The sequence below is a fragment of the Lasioglossum baleicum genome, chromosome 8 (genome assembly GCF_051020765.1).
Source record: "Lasioglossum baleicum chromosome 8, iyLasBale1, whole genome shotgun sequence".
In the NCBI taxonomy this organism is placed as follows: domain Eukaryota; kingdom Metazoa; phylum Arthropoda; class Insecta; order Hymenoptera; family Halictidae; genus Lasioglossum; species Lasioglossum baleicum.
Window position 1 is genome coordinate 13,976,433 of NC_134936.1, and position 21,754 is coordinate 13,998,186.

The window sequence follows — 21,754 nt, forward strand, 5'->3', positions numbered from 1 at the left end:
CGATGAGAATCTGATCGAAATGAGCGTGTGCTTCGAGGCAAGGGGTGCCACGAGCGAGGAACAATGGATGGACTATCATTTCTGGCAGCTGACGGTGTTGTACAAAAAAGCGTGCTGCCTGTGGAAAAAGGATGCCCGCCACTACTTGAACAGCGAGCGCAGATATCGCGCTTATCAGAAGATCCAAGAGGCCATGGGGATGCCGGGGTTAACGGTGGTGGGGGTGGTCTTGAAGATTCGTGAGATGCGTCGATTGTACGTGAAGGAGCTGAAGAAGCTCCTGGACAAGGAACTGTGCTGCAACTGCCACGAACCATCCATCTCCTGGTTCTACGACCTGCATCGATTCCTGTATCCCTATCTGGACTATGACGAGGCGGTCGAACTGCGAGTAAGTATTGATTTTACCCGTGTACACTTCCTGCGATGTCCATGACAAGACAGCGAATTTTATGGTATATGTGCGGAGGTAATTGATAATGCCAACCCGATACTATCTAACGCCCAGCAAAATATTAAAGATCCTGTATAGCAGGCATGTCAAACACGCGGCCCGTTGACAAGTACTCTGCGGCCCGACCAAAAACTTTGAAACTGTTGCTGACAATTTACAACTAGAATTAATCGAAATACAGTGTGATTCCGTATTGAAATTACAATAAAATATATGGATGTTGAGATTCCAGATTTCTACAATTATTTATCTGTCGATCGATTTCCCAATATGTTATGTACAATTAGGCGTATTTCAGCTATGTATGTTCGGTAGCAGTGGTAGCACATATGTATATGTGCGACCCACTATTTTCAACGTTAAAACAGCGTGTGCAATCAATTTCAAAAAATAATTACAGCTCAACAAATTCAACAGAATTTTGAAAATTTGGCTACTGAAAATCGTTGCAAAGTTTTTTCGAAACAAACAAAAAATGAAATAGTTTTATTCAAGTAAAGTAAACTTGAAAAAAATAACTTTTATACTTTATATGTATTTGTGTAATATTGTTGTGTTTGTCCTATAGTCTGCTTTTTTTTATTACGGCCCCCGAATTAACTTATAATAAATGAGTGTGACATGCCAACTATATGGGAACGAAGCCTCTGCAAGGAAGTAGTAACTTCCGGTTGCTCGTTTTTCGTGATCAGCGTCCCGAATCGAATGTTTCGGCCAGAGCGGGTCGACTCAGCTCTCACTAGCTGGATCGGAAGTTAGTGCGGTTTTCTAATCTGTTCGGTCGAGAGGGGGTTGGTGCACAGATACACGGAGCAGCTCGTAAAGCGTATCCAGCCGCGCGGCAGACAGGGTAGAATGTTCGGGGGTGGCTAGCTTAACGGTAGCGCCGCCGAAACGGCGATGTACGAGCGCGTTTGGCTCGGAGCCCCGTGCACAAAAGCGGCGCGCAAAGCCTCGCCCGTAAATATTTAAAAATAGATTTCCTATTCCGTGCAATTTCCGCGCTATTATCCCCCGACCTACGAAATTTATGGGCCGCCGTTAAATCCGATTCCCCGCGGCCCGTAGGACGCCGGCCGAGCTGGTGCTGATCCTAGGGAAACGGACGACCGGGATCCTAGCCGGGATTCTGCGGATGGGTACCACTCCGACTGCCCTCTCAGGAGGAGGGACAGAGTCTGCGAGGGATGTTTCCCAGCTCCCGGAACCATGTATTCGATCAGCTCCCCGGCGGTCTCGTTGCCGGAGGTCAAGGCTCAGCCTGGGACATGTCCTCCGTCCTGCGTCGATTCCACCTCCGCGAGCCGAACGGTCAGACTGGATGTCACCGCTTCCAGCTCCTGCTTCGAAAGACCGCGCCAGAGGATCCTCTCCACCAGCGACGTGTCCACCGGCCCACGACAGGTTGATCGATCGCGGTTGAATTAACCCTTTCGTTCGAGATCTCATACGGAATGGTCGCTGCTCCGGCGATCTTAATTTTAAAGAGAATTATAAAGTCTCTAATGATAAAGCTGTACGCTACGATTGTAACACAACGTCAAATTGAATGACGCGATCGTCTCGAAAGAAGCATACGCGATCGGTCCCCAGACCAATTTTCCTAGTGCAGCATCGCTCCTCGAATGAATTATTTAATCCTCCGAACAAGCTGCGGGGCGCGATAAAAACTGCGCGTCGATAAAATCCGAACGCGTAGTCAGCCAGCCGGTGATAACAATTTTCGAGCCGTGTCGACAAGTCCGAAGGGAGTCTGCTCCGCTGGGAGTCTCGTCGGAAACGAAAGGGTTAATTGCGCCAGTCCTACATGCCTGGGAAGCACGCGAGGCTCCTTGTTGCTCGCGACAGGAACGCTGCCACGAGTTCAGGATCCGTGGAGTGTCCGGGACGAGCACGTACACTTGCGAGACGGACTCTTCGGACGAGTCATTCTCAAGCATTGTTTCCCGATGTCTGAGGAAGCTGGAGACCCCGCTCGCAGTCAAAGCGAAGATGGAGATCCTGAGACTGTTGAGGAATTTTATGGAAGAGTCGAAGAGGACCGTGAAATGTCGCCGGGCCAGAGGCTAGCGGCACGAAGGGACAGAGAAGCGAGATAACAGGTGAGCTTCTGGTATGAATAATTTAGCAAGTCTTAAAAATATCCTGCTCGATTTTCCAGACCCGAAATACCTGACTCCGGGCGAAACTATGCCAGCGGTTTAGCGGAGGAGTGTTGGTTTTGTTGTCTCTCGCGGGAGGCCCTCGTAAATAATGCCGGGGAAGCCGGCTCGCGACGAGCATGAATATCTAACGGACAAAAACGGTTGAATCGGCGTGGCGCGCAGCAGACGCGGAATTTCGTCGTACATCAGGCGGTGGCCGCGCGCGGATATCGTATCGATCCGGCTTTGGTAGACCGCAGCGTTGCGATTAGTATTCCGCCGGTGTCGCAGTCAGCCGGCTTCGAACAAGGACGAAGACGGGAAGATTTCGCCCGACCTGGGCGCAAAACCGAGGGGATGCGACGGGACCGAGAGCCTGCGAGAACCTGCGAGCCTGATAACGGGTTATCCGCTGATCGAAACCGCATCCCGCAAAAGGCGCACGTCCGAGACGTTATTAGCGCGTGACTCGAACACGCGAGTCCGGACCGAGACGCGCTAATTCTTCACGCAGACCTACCGATGAGCCGGCAATTAACCGATAACATCTCGCAAGTAACCTAACCGAACAGCCTTTATCATGTCGCTCGAACAACCACCTATTAGCGAAACGGAGACTCCGGGATCGTATTCGCAATAGCTGTCGATTCTAACCCTCGTTACTCGCGCGTTAGAAACTTGGAATTACACGGACAGTTGTTGTTAGAGGAGTTACACGCTTATCCGTGGATCTTTCCGCACATTCTGATCTCTCGAACAATGGAAGCCTGTTCTTTGTTCGTGGAAGAAATTAACACGTTCACATTTTTAACGCCCACCATCGCGCGGTTTAATTAAAGATAGCCAATTACATCTACACTTTGTTGTCTCGGCATAATGCATTCACGACTCTGGAAAATTGTTTTGATATTTCTTGGAGATAGACTGCGTATCTCCTTGCAAAATAAAGTGCTAATTATTCCGAGTGTTCCAAGTCAAACATCATAAGAGCGAAGGTGAGCAGCGGAACGAATAGTGGTAACGCACGCGTTAAATAAAGATCGGAATTAAGAAGAAAGCGAAAAGTTTTGCCGGAGGACGGCGGCTAACTCTCGCGACGGATCAACTCGTCATGTCCAGTTAGAAAGTTAAGAGTGCAGACTCTTCTTTCCGGGAACATGATGGAAGGTCCCGGGGGAGCGAAAGTTTCGAGAAACGCAATTTCGCTCGAGAAACTGGATACAATAAGCAAAAATGCAATATTGCACGGTGTCCAGGATCGGGAAACGAAGTTCCATCGGGTTCGGAAGAAACGGTTGCTCGCAAGAAACTCGACGAAGTTGGAGCTTTTGACCCTTCGATCGCCAGGGAGATTCATGGGGACGGTTGTCGACGGATACCGTTTTTGCAATCGGGAAACAAGTCGGGGAACGTTGCAGTAATAAATTCGGAGAACGGGGAGGATTAAGCGACGCCGGGGGACGGTTTCGCGCGTCGCCTATGGGAAGCGGGACGAGGGTAAATCTGGGAATCCGTGGGTAGCTTGTCGTGACATCGGTAGAGCACCGAGGGGATGGAGACGGCCGACGTTTAGACCAATTCCCAAAATCCTCTCCGGAAAGCCCGGCGAAACGGAGAGAGAGAGAGAGAGCGAGAGCGAGCTACGCACCTTCGGACGGAATGATGGTCGTCCGGAGGCCGTAGGCGTTTTCTGGAAAATCGATCCCGGGACATAAACGTCACCGGGGGGAAAAAACTGAACAGAGTGGATCGCGTTTCGCGCGGCGCACAGTTAACTTGATGGGAACGCGGTTCGCCGCTGGCGCAAACTGTGAAACTGTTTTCGAACCGGCACGGAACGGCTCGCTGCATCCAGCGAAAAGCATCCGAGGCTTTGACCCGGCGTCATCCTTTCGAATGTTGTTTTTCAGGGGAATGCACATCTAAGACAGGTTGCACGGAATCGTGATTTGCGAGTTACATGCTGTGCATAAAATCCCTGCTCTAGTGATCGCGTTTAATTAACGAAGAAAATGGAAAATGAGACAGAATTTCATTTTCCGTTCAGCGCTACTCAGATTCCTGCTGATCAGCCTCCCCAGGTGCGGAATTAGCTAGATCAGCTAGTGGAAGCTGGGGAAAAAGGAAGCGAGAGAGTACGGCGTGCAGATTCTGGCACGATCGACTGGATTTTTGCTAGGAAATTGCTCGCAGAGAGCCTGAGTGCCAGCTAGCGAACATCCGGGGAAGAATTAGTGGTCGAGAGGGCGCGAAAGAGGTTGCGAGCCGGCTGCGAGCTCGGGGACATTCGAGATGATCGACGAGTGGCGTTTCCATACGAGCACGGCTTAATGCAGTCCCATTAGGGGCCGGCTTTGACCGGCGCGGCGCGTAACGCTTGTCAACCTATCCTACCGGCCTCTTATTACTTACTGTGATCGAGCTCGTCGTGGTCCACGAGGTAGCCGGTCGTGTTGTAGATGTGATGGTCGGGCTTAGCGGTGCTGGTCACCGCGGCTCCGCCCGTTACTGTCGTGGACGGATTAGTGGGAATTGCTGTGCCAGCGCTGATCGCGGCTGCGACCGCGCTGGACGGCGACGAGGACATCGTTGATACGAGATTCATCGTGGTGCCGGTCGAGTTCTCGACCTTGGTCGCGTTCAGCTCGCTCGTCATCGTTGGCCTTAGCTTCGCATATCACCGGGGACCAAGATTCCTAGCACGCACGGCGACCGCAACGCGCCGTTACTACAATTCCGTGCTGATCCCAGGCGGAGCTAATCCTGGCTCATCGATCCACGGGCAGATCCTCGTCGGACGACGTTCGAAACCACCAGCAGTGGTTCTGGGCGACCGCTAACGAATTTAGACTGGTCGCTCGCGCGACGGACTTCCGATCCGAGACAGGAACAGCCTCGGACAGGGTCTAAGATCAACTTGAAGCTGACTCGCTTGGGACTACGCGGGACTTAGACGGAGCGCTTCGCATGTCTTCGAAGCTGATCCGTGGGCAATTAGCCGGGCCACTCAAGCCGGTGTCCTCGAAGACGACCACGTAATTGGATCCACGGGCATCTCCCTATCGGCGAATCGGGTTCCAGCCGGCGCGGCGCGGCGTCGCGACGCTCCGGAACCACCTCGGCCCCCTAAACTTCTCCTTCGAACTTTACCACGTCTTGTTTTATCGCTCGATGTATTCGGGCGTCCTCGCGACCCTTTCGGGACTACGACACTGGTCGGGAACAGTTCGGATCGGATTCCTTTCGGAGTGGATCAAGGGCTCGCCCAGATATTCCAGGGGCCGGGAAAATTGGTCCTCTCTTTCTTTCTCTCTTTCGTCGTGGTTCAATCTCACCGGCGCGGCGTGGAAAACGATCCTGGGCGGTGTTCGTTAGCGGCGAACCCCGTTGTCGCTCATTCTCGCCTCCCCGGAGAGTGGACCGCTTCTGCAACAGAAAAGAAAGAGAACCGGTGTTTCTGCATTGGCCGTGTAATTTCATTTCCTGCAACGGGGAATTCGACGAGACCGACGACCAAGATTACTTTCGTCGCAGTCGCGGGAAACGTTAACGGACGGAATCGAGCGCAATTGCCACCCACCCCCGCTCAGACTTCACGCTCGTTACCGGTCTTAAGTGCTCCGTGCCCCCGAGAAATCCGTTTTCAAGGCCATTTAACGCTGCCTCGTCATCCCCCGCGACGACTGGTGTCCTTCCCGAGACGCCACTGTTCCGATCTTTTCCGTAGATGACGAACCTTTCTATCGAGACGTTCTTCGAGTTACTAGAAGCGATATTGCTAGATAGATAGTGCTCTATAGGGAGCTAGAGGATTCATCGACGCTGTACAAAATGATCGCGAAGGATTCTGTGTTCAGCTATAGTCTCTAAACTCTGGCTGTTCGTCATTCGTCGTTCGCCAAAAGCAATTTTCCGGACTCCATCGAGAGTCTAGAGGTTGACGGATACTGCAGGGACAAAATAATCACAGAACGGTCTATAGAGGCGACAGCGGTTACTGATTCATTTGTCGAGAGACTGAGGGATAGCTCTATTGGTCAGGTTGGTTTTGAGCAATGGCCTCTAAAAGCCTACAGATAGGGGGATTTACGAGCCGGACCTGTGTGTATCATCCCTCGCTCCCCTTTGTTTCCTAGCCGATCACAGTTTCCCTGAGCGTCTCTGGTCCTTCGCTCCCCGTGGCTCGATCTAAATGGCCGCAAGCACACCGGTTATCGCGGAACGAGCCTCTGATCGACGTCCGGATGGGATTGATCCCCCGATTTCCATGGGCCATCCGTTCTCCATGAAGGCGACACTGATTCGCAATAGATCCAGCTCGGATTCGTGGCGGCCACGCTCGGCCAATTACGAGATAGAGCGTGTACCGTGTAGGCCGCGCCGGGACCGGAGAGAGAGAGAGAGAGAGAGGCTCGCGACGCCACCCTGCTCGATAATTAAACTTGCCCGATAGTTAGCGCGGCATTGTACTCGGCTAACAGTTTTCCGAGGCCCTGAGTAATTATTCATAAGCGCGCGAGTTTGTAACGAACCTATGCGCGCGTGCCGCGGGCCAGGAATGTGCTCGGTGACCCACACGCGTCGACAATTTTCCGCGCGCGCACCGTCCCCGCTCACCCCTTTCCGGTCTCTCGTTCCAGCCAGCTCGGAAAATTTCGACGTGGAACAATGACCACGATAAATCCTCGAATGGAAAACTCGTTCGCGTCCACCCACGCAAAGAAAATATATCGCCGCGCCGCGAAAACCACGAGGCAAGATAGAACAGCACCGGTCGTCACCTAGATTCCTGTTAAATCGCTGACAATTGCCGTTCGTTCGGTCAGAGTTCCGGAAACCTAATTGCGATCGCCTCCGGAACTGAAGCGCGATCGAAACACCGAGCCCTGTAAAGGGGGTTAAATATCTATTACGCCCGGTATCCGAGTAAAAAGCCTCATTTTTCCGGGTAATCCCGGGGAACAAAAGGTGCTCGAGCGGAAAGAGAGAACGTAAACGCGGCGGAACGGTGTCGGGAAGCGAACCGGGTCGCGCAAATAGGTTTTCATGGGCAGACGAAAGTTTAAAGGCGGAGGGGTTAAAAGCCCCTCCGCTAGGACACGTGGTTTTAATTCGACCTTTAGTATCGATAATTGGTACTCGGCGGCCGGGCCGAGACGCTATTAACACGGGCCATCGGTAGTTCGAACACGGCTTCGCATTAATTGGCACAGCGCATTGAAATTGCAACTGCACTGCGGCTGCCTCGAGGACACTCCTGCGAGAGATCCCGGGATCGGGATCGAGAGTTCGGGCTCGTTCGTCGTGGTTGTCGCAGGATGCATCCGCCTGACGTCGTATAATGAACCCGAACGAGACATGACGTGAACGTACAACAACCGGCACACCGGCGAAATTATTAATCGGATTGAAAAGCGATTCGACGAGTTTCGAGGAGCCGCTTTTGTCGCGAACGGAATTCCTGCGCCTCGAACGCCCGGCTCCCGGTTATAATTTATTAGACCCCTGCCGCGCCACTTCATCGATTCGACGTAAGAACGACGGAGTAACGGTGATTACGCGACACCTGTGCTCCTTTCCGACCTCTTTCATCCTTCACTCGCTCCGAGGAAACTTTCTTGCAAACGGCGCGCACACCTTTGAGCCTATTCTTGTCCGGGCTGTACCTCATTTCACTCGCTAACAGATTCTCGGCGAAAGCCCTGCTTGCCTCCAAAGCTTAGCTTCGATGAGCAGATTGATGCTAGCCAGGTCAACGCATCAGGGCTAGCAGCTAGAAGCTTATTATGTGACACCTGTGCTCCTTTGCGACCTCTTTCATCCTTGTCCAAACCTCATTTCAGTAGTTCGCAAGCAACGAGATGTCTACTTGCCTGGAAGACTTGTCTTCAGCGACAAGTAGGTTGACTTCCGCCAAGTCAATACACCCGAAGAGTCTCCCGAAGCTGTAAGACGTATACTTTCGTTGATCTCCCGCTTTGAGAAAGTTCAACATCATCGAGGACATCGTAGGACCTGTAGACTCAGAGCCAGCTCTTTGAACTGTAGAGAGTCTTCCGAACTCGATTGGCAGGAGGTCGGTTGGAAGTCAAAGTGCTAATCCGCGGATTGATAAAGAAAATGTTTAATCGGCAAACGTAGGAGACAAAGATTCCGGTGAGTCTGCGGGCCCGTGTAATCAAGGGAGGAGCGGAGCCGAGCGCCTAGCTCGCAATCACCAGGAGGATCGCGGAACCGCCGGAACGTGGGTGGGTGCTCGTGAGCCGAGATTTTAATGAAAATTTACATTCTCCTGGGTTGGCTCTGGTACTGGCTGTGGTGCCCGTCGCGTCGGGGCCGGTACGTCATGCATCTTCTCGGGAATATCAGCTTAACCCGACGCCCGTGTACGAGAAGGACGTAAGCGGATGAAAAGTCTGCCTCTCTGGCCCCCGGGAGCCTGATTCTTTCGGGCTGTGCAGGCTCGCGGGTTTGCCTCGCTGTTATGGTTTCAGCGGGGCGAGCCTTGCGTAACTCGCCGGCGCCGATTTGCATAATCGAACTCGGAAAGGCTGCTCGGCCTTTCGAGCGTGGCGGCAGCCGCTAGACGTGGATCGCCGCATCTGCGGCGTTAATAAGAAACTTTCTCGACATTAATTCCGTTAGGTTCGTTAAACCGGCGCGGCGGCAACGGCAGTTTGTTCCAGCGGCGGTGGCGGCGGCGGCGGCGACGGCCCGGTCAAAAATGGCTATCGGCCCCCACCGGTCCGGAACGCGAACTTTCGGGGTCGACGACTCCCTCTTCTCGTCCTTTCTCTTCGCTATTAGTTCATTAAACTGTTAATTAATTTGCCCCGTTGAATAAATTCCGCCCGAGCAAGATCGCGGCCGCGTTTTTCACTTTGATCCCCGATACCGGTAGCCAGCGGCCAGCTTTATAATTAACTTTTGCCGGGCAGCTTCTCCTACACCTTCGGGGGACGGCGCCCGACCCCGATCAACGCCGTGTCGTCCGTCGCTGATATTCCATTTCCTCGGCGGAACAACGAATCGATTAAGAATCCGGTTATGCAGCACGCGATTCTCTGATCCCGGCCGCCTCGCTTGTTCCGATCCGTTTCTACGGACCATTTTTGTGACTTTGTGCAATAAACTATGCGTTTAATCATACTTTTTTAATCATACTACCCCTAAAAAGCGTATTTAGCCGAAACAAAAAAAACACGTATTTAATATTTTTCGGTGTTTAATAAGTACGTTAAATTTCAATCAAATCAGTGAGTATCAGTTAGGTAGTGTTACTTGTTAGACCGACGTATGGATTTACGTCTTGCCGAACCATTAGTCCCTCGGTTGTTTCTAATGCAACAGCCACACGTTCGATTTAATCGCGGGAGATTGAAGAGCGACGATCATTGATTCAATCCTCGGACGTGCCACAGCTTGAATAGCTTTTAGCAACGCCCGGCATGGAAGCTGCAACTGGGCCTAACGCGTTCGACCAGCAGATCGATCGCGTCGAGACAAACGAGGCACCGTCCACGTTTATTTCATCTGCTCCGATGCAATCGAACCGTCTCACGGTGCTCGAATCGCAAAAAAAGAAAACGACGGAGAAGGCGCGTGCTCGCCGAGGTTGCTCCGCTCGGTTCCGATTTCTCGAACAACAAGCGGCATTAATTAATCCATGGATTTCTGATCGACCGCTGGAGGGCAGCGCGCGAGCCATGTACCAAGTAATCAATGACCAATTCAATTACTCGACCTTTTCGGGCTTAATGGCGCTAATTACAAACTCGACGAATTCATTGTGCCCTTTGCAGCACGCGAATTATGTCGAGGCTCGGCCGCGACAAAAGCAGACCGTCGACCCGTCGTTGGTTATTTAATCAGCCGGCGCTTGTAGCAATCGCCGGAGAACATGATTTTTCTCGCTGAGTGTGTAGTGTGTATACGTGTATGTATCTCTGGTGGATGGGCAAATATCGTTTGTTCAGAAGGATACGAATCCTTTCTAGAAAAAGTAGAATATTTCTGAATCGATTACTTTTCGTGATTGTCCTCGGGCACGCGTTCCGTTTTTCCCGTTGTAAACGGAAAGCTTTTCATACGTAATAATTAAACTGCGGATCTTTGTAGAGAACACTAGGAACTTTGTTTTATAAAATTAAGAAAATCGTATAAAATGAAATTATTTCAGGCCGGAAGAAAAATTCGATTTTCAAATCAGAATAGCTCCGAGCGCAAAGAGTTAATCGTGAGGAACGAGTGTGTCGTCCGGCTCGAAGCAGAAACTTCCTCGGCGAGGTTTCTTTGAAGAAAGCGGACGCGGCAGTTGATCTTCCGGCGCGCGAGTCTCCGGTTGATAAATCGCTCGGGCGAGTTTGCGCGAACCGGGCTGATGCACTTCGGCCGCAACATGTAAATCCGGGAAGACGATGCGCCGGGCTTGTCTACCAGCTGAATGACGCTCTCCCGGACTGGTATTAACCGAGAAGAATGTCGACGCGCCCGAGAGAAATCCGGGATCCAGGCGGATCGGCAGAGTCACCAGCGCGGTGAACAAAGGGCTCTCGCTCTCTCTTGGTCTACGAGTATTAGCTTCGGCTCGCAGCGTGCTTCCCGTCCGCCATTCCTTTCCGTTCGGGCAAATGACGCGGAAACCTCGCTGTGAGATAAAGAGAGAGAGAGAGAGTGGGGGGGGATTGCTCTCTCGCTCGGCATCGAAAACGCTGGCCCGAAGATGGAGGCAATTTGCGAGCAACTAATTTGCGGGTTCTCACGGCTAACAGGGCCTCATTTACGTAATAGTTCGCCGATCGGTGCACACATACACACGGACCGATCGCGAGGCAGCGACAACAATGGCCGAGGGAGCGCACGCGAAGCAAGCGAGCAGGTGAACGTCTATCTCGATAGACCGTCGTCTCCTATCGCAATTACGATTCCCGGTGTTATCGCGTGCTTTGTTGCGCCGGTTCGTGTTTCCATTGTGCATTCCGCCGATGCAAATCCATTCGGCATGACGGCACAGTCCCGCACGGCGCGGCTGTACGCGCGCCGGAAATTACAGAGCTTTACGCTTGAATATCGAGCGAGTAACGAAAGACGAGCGCACACCTAGAGCTTTTCCGACGGAAAAAGCTAGCGAGTTCGGCCCGAGCCCGGTCAGACTTTCCAGTTTCCAATAATTAATAGCCCCCGGCGGCATCCCGCCGCCGCAAAAGCCGGAGACCCTGTTTCGGCTGGAAAGGCCGCGCACCTTCAACGCATCGACGAGCCGCCATCAGTGTTAAGATTGTACCAATTTCATTTAAAAAATCACGCCGTTCATGACTTAGAAGAAGACAGATTTAAGACAACCATCGACTAGAGAACATCTTTTACTCAATACATTATTATGAGGAAGAGATTAAGATCTACGAAGGGTGCAGGTAGCTCCACAGTAATCCTTCGTTCATGTTCAAGTTTCTTGGAGGTGATGATCGAGCCAGCTTTCGGAGATCGAGAGCAACAACCCTTTCGCTGCACGATTTGTCTTTCGCCCCTGGTCGTATGTTTCCATACGCGCAACACGCTTTCCAGTTTCCCCGGGAACGACGCAACCGCGTTTACGCCGCTGGAAAACTCTCGGCTGCAATATCGCGGCTGAATGTTTCGCCAGACTGCATAGCCCGTGGCGCAGAATCCTGTCGAGTCGGCAGAGGCTCGATGTGATCCGTGGATCAGCTCGGTCAAAAGGCAAACGAAGTGTTTGCCGACCTGGAAATTTATGTTATCCGGCCGACGAGCGGGTTGCTCGTCTTGTCAGAGCTCGAGTCGTCTGCCGTGCGACTGTGCCTCGATGCTTTGATTGATTCCGGAAAGTATGGATGTGTCCGCCATCCTTCTTTTGCGGAATAGACCATTGTGCCGGTGTCCAGATATTTGCGAATGCGGTAGACACGTAGAACGAGGTGCGGTCGAAACGTTCGACGAACAGAGGAGCGACGAATGCGCATAGAATTCGATAGAGGAGGTTCACGAGTGAAAGGTCCGTGTAAATAACAGTAGAACGGGCCCGATTAAGCTCCGTGCGAAAATTTTCGACGTGGAATAGAGCCCTCCCCCGGCGCTCTAAATCAAACTGACATTCCATCGGACCTGCAGAACGCGACCTGAAAAGCCTCGTCCCACGCAAGCTAGTTGGATCGCCGCAGAATACCGTGTTAGGAACGCAGCAACAACGCCCCGGCCTTCTCCCGTCGAGCGAGAATAAACGTTTCACGAGGCAAGAACGCGGTCGAGTTCGACCTACACGAGACACCAGATATCGAACAGCGGGGAGAAGAACCAGAAGAGGAAGAGAAGACGAGTGTGGAAGGCGTCGCGGGTATCGAATAGCGGCTTCTCGCGGGCAAATGAGATTCCGGGACTTCTCTAGCGTCTGTGCAAACGCACCGTTCCCATTTCCCTGGGCGCCTCTATATTTTCCCAACGTTGGGAAGCCCCGGAAAAAAACAGAGCGAAACAGATACAACCAACAGACAGAGAGATACACCAGCGCGCCGAAACGCTCAGCAACCAAGAAAATTTCGACCCACGATTCCCAGCCGAAACGCGCACGCGATTCCGCCTAGTATCGATCACGACACACACCAGGACCCGGGATTACAATGGAATTCCATCGGAACTTTCCGCAACTCCGCGGCAACTCCGGAAAACTGCGTTATTCGAACAACGCGGCTTCCAAAGACTTTGTAATTGGTCTGTGATTAAAAAACCGAGGGCACGAAATTTCTTGTCACGCATTCCTGTGGAGTTCCTGGAACCTTGCTCTGCGTGTGCGAGAGATCGCTCTTGTGTAGGTACTGAGAGACAACCGCTGTTCAGATTGCAGCAGATGAGAATACTGCACTGTTCTTCATCTTTTAATTTAAGAATAGCAATGTTCAATTGATTTGGACAGTTTCCATTTTGCATAAAGTTCCGAAGACTACTTATCAGAGATTTCCTTCCGGCGGCGAAGGAATGGGACACCGAGATGGGTCTACGTGGTAGCAGCATCTTTCCCGAGGTGTCTCAATTAATTCCGAGAACCGCAAGTTCCTCCCTGGAATTAATCCCTCGCCCTATAAACGTCGGACTCGTAATGAAGATTTCGTAGGTTGTTCAATTTGTGGAGTGGGAGCGGTTCCGTTTTTCTAATTGTTGCAGATGAGAAGAAAATCGTGGAGCAAGTGGTCAAAATAGCTGGGGGGGTACAATGGCGTCCGTGAATTGTGAGGCTTGGCGCCTCTTTTAGGTCCAAGGTGGTACAACTTCGTTTCTCGAAGTGTTCGATCGGGAGCCCGAGGGTAGCCCCAAAGTTGCGAACGTGTCGTGCCTCGTAACCGTGTTGCCAATCAACCTTTTCCCTCGCGTATCCTCCGTGTTCCTCGGAATTGGGGGAGAAATAATGCGCGCACACGCTTGCGCAGCAAAAACTGGATGTTTGCCGTTTCTTCCGTTTCTCCCTCTCTATCTCGGCGCCTCTCTCCGCTGCCCGGTCAATTTGTAGCTCCATTCTTGGGGAATTACCGACGTCATTTCCCGAGGACTCGCCGGGGCTTCTCCCGATAACCCGTTTAACGGAAGTTCGGGGAAGGGCATCGTCAAACGTCGCGGTTGATCCACGGCAGTGTCTCCAGCGATCGGGTCGCCGGGGCTAAACAAATTTCGTCGCAGCGAACTAAGCCCTATTAAGTGGATCCGAGAGCGAGATCCGCGGGGCTATATCGAATTACGGTTATCGGTAGGAAACCGAGTCTAATTGGTCGAATTCGATGCGGCGTGCAGCCAAGGCGAACGGATACGCTCGGTCAGGAATTAGTTTCGATTAATTTCGTGTACCGCTGCGCCCCGTGAGATGTAATCGCGACAATTATCGACTCCTGGAATTCACTGCGAAACGAGACCGAACTCCTGCAACCGGTCAATTGAAAACCCTCTCCGGCGGACGAAAACCCGCGACGAGAATCGCGAGACACGGGACCCGGATAGCAATCAATTGACAAGAATGGATTTTAGATTAAATTTAATTTGGTGCATTGTTTAGTGCGTTTTTCGAAGTCGGTTTAATTCTTGTTTATCTAAGATCAGAACTCCTGACCGAATACGAATTACTTCCCGATTTTGGTGCCATCTGAAACAGCGTTCTTTAGTTTTATGAAGAGTCATGATGAGCGCTCTAAAAGTTTCCAGTCCTATGCATCAATTTCAAGCAATACGGCGTGCGAGAAGCATCATTTGCGTCACTGCTTATTCTTTGCATTCCGGCTTAGGAGATCAGCTGTTGAAGCTACTGAAATGGTTTGCGCGACACTGGCAAAAAATGCTGTATCTCACAGAACATGCAAAAAGTGGTACCAAAGATTTTTAAAGCCGGAAATTTTTATTTCGAACACGACGAACGTTCAGGTGCACGGAGAAAGATTGATGACGGTGAGTTAGAGGAATTGCTCAACGTAAAATCCGATCCAGACGCAAGAAGAATTGGCAGAAAGACTGGGAGTCACCAGACAAGATTTTATTACATTTTATGTACGTAAAATGTATTGAAAAAAGGGGAAAGAACTTATTTGCACAGCTAATACATTAATCTTGAAATGCATTTTGATTCTGTTCCTTACGATTGACCTGGACGACTTTTATGTTTTGAACGTAAACATTTTCCGAAGAGTAGGAAATCCGACCAAACAACAAGTGTTATAAAAAGATAATATGTATACATAAATCTTTAATGTCAAAGTATGATGTACACAAGATGTGATACGTTCTCCTAATCCGAAAGACCAGGCTTATAATAAATAATAACATGAAGTTGAAAGAAAGAGTGATCGATTCCTGGACCGCGGTGGTCGGGAATTTCTCTCGGACTGAAAGATTGATCTTTGCAAGTTCGAAGTTTGCCGAACTATATTTCTGCTCCCCCTCGAGTTCCATAAGAATTACAGATCGTTGCGCAAGGCTTGTGTCGGCCGTGAGATCTCTTTACGGTTCCAAGAATGTCCGATCTAGCTCGGGAACGGGGATAATCAGACAGTGTATAATCAGGGATCCGGTGCGAGGCGAACACCTTGGAATAGAGTGTCGGACACAACGAGTAACACGTGTACCGGTTGCGAGACAAGCCCGACGGAGTTTCTCGGACGTGCACGCAGCCCGCAAAGTGCACGCGTTGCATCGCGGATGCCCACGTCTTGGTCAGAACTTCGGAACGGACGGGGCGCGCGTTCCTAATGGGAAAACTCGATGCTCCCGGAGCGGACGTTTAACCGAGCGTTAAAAACGTCGCCGTGTACATTTTCACCGGAGCCTCCATGAATTCATATTACGTACGCGGGATTTAATATGAAGTTGGAACTCAAAGGATTACGGAGAAACAGGTCGAGGGAAATTAAATGAATCCAAACGAGCAATTTTATTCCTCCAGCAAACGGTAAGTGGGAGACTGCGTGTGTGAAAGAGAGAGAGAGAGAGAGAGAAAGGGCGGAGGCGGCAAAAATGTATTAATTAAATTAATAACGCGACACCGAGGAAAAGGAAGAAGCGCGACAGCCCGTTCCGCTCTATTTCAAGTTCCTGTTATATTTTCCGGAAACCCTCGATCCCCCGGAGAAGTTCAAGACTTTCTCCCCAGTCCGCTGCCGAAGTTTTCATTAATTACTCGGAGCCGGTTAATTACGGAATGCCTTTCCGGTGTGTATCGGTCCGAAGCGTCTCCGGCAGCTTCGCCGAGATTTCCTCGAACTACATTTTTCTCTCGTCCCAGACACCATTAAACACTGTGCGAAATAAATCAGGCCGCGCCACCCGTAAATTCTCGCACGGTTTATCGCGCGCACCTTTTATACGCTCGTATTAAAACATGACCGGGTATACCGGGTGTCTTAGCTCTCGGCCCTCGCGTACATCCCCTATTTTTCTGAGGGACCGTTTTGCATTTACTCGCCTCGTAACACGCCTGCTGCCTGTTGATCAAACAACGAATAAATTGCTCCGTGGGGCGATGCTCCGGCTCCGTAGAAAGCGAGAGCAGCTCGAAGCCACGCCTCCTTGAAACATCGACCACGCCTACGACACACACAGAGGACTAAAGGACAGATGGTCCTCTGCACGATCCCGGGCACGACTAGTTCTAACCTGAAGATTACTCTTACGAAAGATTAGTTATCTATCTGTGCGGCACTGTCCTGGCTGATGGGTAGCAAAAGCAACAGAGCCACGCCTTCGCAGGACACTCTGCGCGAAGGAGCCGCGGGATAGTCTGGTTCCTGTGTCTGACACGGTCAGATCCGGCGATTTTCGCTAAGCTCGAGGGTTGAAGAGCGAGCGAGGGAATACTCTAAATAAAAGGATCTAGGCTCTCGAGACCCGGAGATCGTAGGCCCGCGCGAGAGGGCTGGGAGGAACGTAAGACGAGAGAACGTTAAACACGAGACGACCACTCCGGGATGATCGTACAACGAGAAAGTGGTTAGAAGGGGTCAAGAGCCACTCGGCGCCGCTCGTTCCAGTTAAGTCAAACTGCTGACTGCGCCGGGTGACGATCCGACAGATGCTCTCCGCACATCAAAGACCCTCCGCTTTTCCGTGAACGTTTTTCGCCGCGGAGCTATCCGTCTTTCGGAGGCCCTCGATCCAACAAGACCCCGGGGGTGCGTCGAGCACGGTAAACGTTTCCAGCATGCTTTCTGCGGGGGCAAGGAGTTAAGGGGGAACGTTAGCGAGCGATAATAGAGAGGAAACGCGGGTCAAGGAGTAGGTACTTGTCCGAAGAGCAAGGCACAACTCGCTGCACCGAAACCACCCCTCTGATCTTGTTTCCTCGACCAACCGCCAACGCGACTCGAACTTAGCACCGAACCGGACGCAGCACGCGATAATCTCTTGACCAAGCTCTCTGTTTGCGCCACGCCTCGCGGAAATCAACCAAACAATCATCCCGCCGACGATCGTCGCTCCGTGTGTTCGACAATCCCCGCAGAGATGATAAGGATTATCGATCGGCAACAGCTCGAGATACGTCCCGAGTAGTCAAGACTCCGCAAGGATTATCCCCTGGTCCCAAAATGACGTTCTCCGAGGCGCGGGTCATGCAATTCTGAAAGATAGGTACTCACCGCGGCCTTTCTTACGTTAATTTATACTAGGTGTAAGAAAAATCGAGGTGAAACCGTGGAGCAAAGGATTAAGTGGATCGAGAGCCCGACGTCGTCGCTAGGCGGGTTCGCGATTGATTTAAATAATTTATGAAACGTATCATCAGAGGCGACGGAGACAGGAAAAGCTAGACGAAGGCGAACGGGAAAAGACGGGGGGAAGAAACGCGACGGGGGGACAAAGCTCGTTATTCTCCGCTCGAGACAGCCGGCGAAATTCCTCGGGCACAGTTTCGCGTATTGTGCGACCACAATACGAGCCGACACTCGACGCGCAAAGCCATTATTATTATTGGCGCGGCAGTTGTTCCATTTTGTTCTATTATCGCGCCGGTTGTAAATTCCGACGCGAATCTGACCCTGTCCCGAGGCGCGATTTCTTGAGTCGAATGACACCAAATTACGATGTTTCAGGACTAGTTAAATTATTTGCGAACGGAGATGAGGTTCGGACCTATCGTGTTAGGTTCCCGCAGAGCCGAGTATGATTCGTTGGACTCCGATTCCGTCGCCGAAAATCGACGGCCGATTCGTCGCGGTGCTCGCAATCCGGGTCAGCCATTCCGGCCGGCAAATGAATGGCTGAAATATTCAAAGGTAATCGCGACGCGTGCGCCGAGCAAACGCCGGGTCGGGCCGGGCCGCGCTGCGTCGACTGCCATTAACATCCGAACATTTATCGAGATCCCCCGTCGAACCTCGATCCGTTAGTGAATCGAGACGACGACGACGATCGGCGCCGCGGAAATTTATGGCGCGGTCGTCTGCGAACCGTGTAGTCGCCCCTCTCGCTCGGACAAAGACAAACGTTCGTCCGTGGCACGCCGGAAAATTTCATTTCAAAGAGTCATTAGACCCGGGGATATTGGCACGAGAGCCGCGAGCGACCAGTTTTCTAACTTTCCACGGGTCAGCGTTATAAATAAAAGCGGACGCGTCGTCGCACGGACACCGATCAATCGATCAGACTGTTTACCGAGCTCCGTCGCGATGCGAGACCCTGCCGTCGCTTCGTGTAATTATACTGGGTGCTCACGGGATCCTGAACCACCGAAAACAAACAAAAAAGACACCACGGGGATTCCTTCGTCTTCTAAAAAAATACTACTCTTATTTTCTCTCACTACACGCGTTCAATTAACCATTGGAAGTTAAAATTGATGGCTCATAATATACAGATGAATTGGAGAAAGAAGAAGACGAATCAAAAACGACGAATCAAAACCAATCAATTCCCTACACATAGTCTCCACATTGTATTGGGTTGTAACATAAGTTCGTAGAGGTTTTAGAAGCGAAAACGCTTTTCTTCTGAATCAATTTACCTACTTTTTTTAAAAATTGTGTACACCATACTGAAGTGTTTTTTCCGCTCTACAAGCGTGTTCCAATCGTTATCTTGAATAACGTAGTCTTGAGTAACATAACATAATCTAAAATGGAATTTCCGGGCGGCAAAAATCACCATTTTCGACATCTATTGTTTTTCGCTTTTCATCAAGGCCAGAACGCCACCGAAGCAGCTGGAAATATCTGCGCCGGGTATGGAGAGAGGGCGTCATAGGAGAATCTACTGCACAGAAATGGTTTGCCAATTTCAAAAATGGCAATTTTTTTCCTGGAAGACACACCACGCTCCGATCGCCCTCCCAAGTGTAACGAGGACCGTCTTAAGACACTTTTGAAGGAGGACGGCCGTCAAACATGCATGGAGCTGGCCAAGAAGATGGGCAGTACTACTATGACAATCTCGCGCCACCTTCAAACAATAGGATTTGCTCAAAAACTTGGAGCATGGGTGAATTCAAAATATTCAATAAAAAGGATGAATAAAAAAACCCTACGAACTTATGTTACAACCCAATAAATCAAATTCGCATATCCGTGGAACACGCGTCGTGTTGCATATGTGTCGGTCGACGTGACTGAGCATGGCCTACCGTTTCCCCTTAGCGTAAACTCTCGTGTAGGCGTGCTCGACTAATTTTAAAAAAGCACTACCGCTATTTTATTAACCCCCAGTGTACCGTTGACCCACGAAAGTTCACCTATTTTTTGCTTTTACAGCAAACAATGTAAAACACATGGGAGAACGAAGAAACAGGAATGAAATCACATAGAATAGGAACTGGCTGCGATCCGGGTGGTTCTGTAGGTTTAAAGAACTCCGAAAGAACAATCAAGTTCGGCAAATATACGAACTCTACGAATAGAAAGTACGATAGATTTGGGCCAATCAATTCGCCGGGGCTAGAGCAAACAAGAAGCGAATACAACATTTGTTCATCGGAGGCTTAGTTTCCGAAAAAGCCGTGTTTCAAAATCCGTGCAACACGCATCCTATTGAAAAGGGTTCGGCTGGCGTGTCTGTGCATGGCCTACCGTTTCCCCTTGCGTAAATACCTGTGTAGCCATGCTGGACTTATTCTCGAAAACGAAGCAGTAAATGAACAAACTTCATTCAATATTTTCCAGATATTTTCTCGTAAGGTATTTTTAAAACTGAAGAGCGGGTAGAAAGTACAATTGAGAGGTACAGTTTCGACCGATTGAATGAAAAGCCACTGATCTCGTCGGACCTGGAGTATCGCCTCGAAGCCGAACGATTTCGAGGGGGCATCGGCCTACGGGATCGAGATTTGAAAGGACGGCGTAGACGCATTGTCGAAGAGCGTGGCCAGGGGTACGCGGAGCTGCCGTTGCTAGTTCGACGAGGTCGGGCTAAAAAGCGCGGTCGGCTGAATCGTTGGACGAACCCGCCGCGCAGCGCTGGCCCGGGCGAGCCGGAACACGAGAAAAATGCTGGAGCAATTAAAAAAAGAAAAGGAGAGAAAAAGCGCGGGGCAAAAGAACGAAGAAGAGAAACGGCCGGAGTCATTAAGCGATGCGCGGAACTGAACTGCGGAACGCGGCGCGTTTTCGCGGTGGAGTTGGCTGGCCGGACCCCGTAAAACGCGGACTTTTCCTCGGAGGAGAAATCGAGTTAACTGCGCGCGGCCGGGGGACGATAATTCGTCAAAGGAGCGTCGCGGCTTGATGCATTCTCGTTTATTTCGGCGCTGGCTCGCGAACGCTATGCTACCTGCCAGCTTACTGGTCGACAGAGTTCGAAGGGGGTTGCCCAGAAGCGGACGAATTATTCGCTTATTAAGTTGCGCGCCTTCGCCAGCTACCTGTCCTACTTTCGACGGGAACGTCGCTCGATTCGCGTGTCGACGACGACGACGGTGCCGATGTTGATGGCGAGCTGCACGCGGATTCGATTGTCTCCCCCATCGGCCATCTAGTAATTGCGAGTGCACGCTGATCGAGCAGACGCGGGGGCGAACGGCCGACAATCAGCCGGGACTGCTGATTATTTGAAACGAGTGGACGTTCCGTCGATGCATCGTTTAATGGAAATTGCGCTTTGCCCCGACTCAATTAGCTGGAAAATGCCGTTGTCTCGGAACCGATCGCCCCGGCTGCGATACCTTGTTAACTTCGCTCCTCGATCCTGGACCCGATCGTTCCTCCCGCGAAAATGCTCCGAGGGAAATTCGCATGAAGCACAGCGTAGACCGCTGTTTCCTCGGATTCTACAAGATTCTTCCATCCGCCGGTCTCCAGCACTCCTTCGAGCATTCTAGACCTGCATCCTCCCGCTACAATGCTATTCCATCTAATATTCCGAACGGTTCACCCTCTTTAAATTGTCGGATTGAATTCGAAGCACTCCGTGCCGGATAATGCGACCAAGTCCATTTATTATTATTACCGCAGGCCCGTCGGCGACGTCTCCCATTTACGCGAAGATTCCATCTTTCTTAATCCGTCAGAATTTCTCCATTGAGCGAGCCGCTTTCATCGCTGGACCAGCCCGCTCGGACTCTCGCGTTTTCCGCGTATCAAGCGCGGCGTTATCGCGACAATGTGTCGTCGCAGTTGAAGCGCCTCTGTTCGGAGCTGAATAACCGTCCGAGCTGGGTTTTTGTAAGAACAACGAGCCGTCACCG

General features: G+C 51.2%; 2 protein-coding genes across 2 annotated transcripts in view; one reads left to right on the top strand and one right to left on the bottom strand.

The window, feature by feature from the left end:
• Window positions 1-19: 19 nt before the first annotated feature.
• LOC143211145 (uncharacterized) lies at window positions 20-21,446 on the top strand. Its single transcript, XM_076428605.1, has 4 exons — window positions 20-428; window positions 1,147-1,208; window positions 1,523-1,879; window positions 2,096-21,446. The coding sequence occupies exons 1-4, from the start codon at window positions 20-22 to the stop codon at window positions 2,522-2,524; spliced, it is 1,257 nt and encodes a 418-aa protein (XP_076284720.1). The 3' UTR covers window positions 2,525-21,446.
• The window catches only part of LOC143211261 (uncharacterized), a 38,244-nt gene continuing 21,751 nt past the window's right edge, over window positions 5,262-21,754 (bottom strand). The window contains exon 17 of the mRNA XM_076428750.1: window positions 5,262-6,024. The gene's annotated coding sequence lies outside the window, so the exon portion shown is untranslated. The remainder of the gene's footprint in view (window positions 6,025-21,754) is intronic.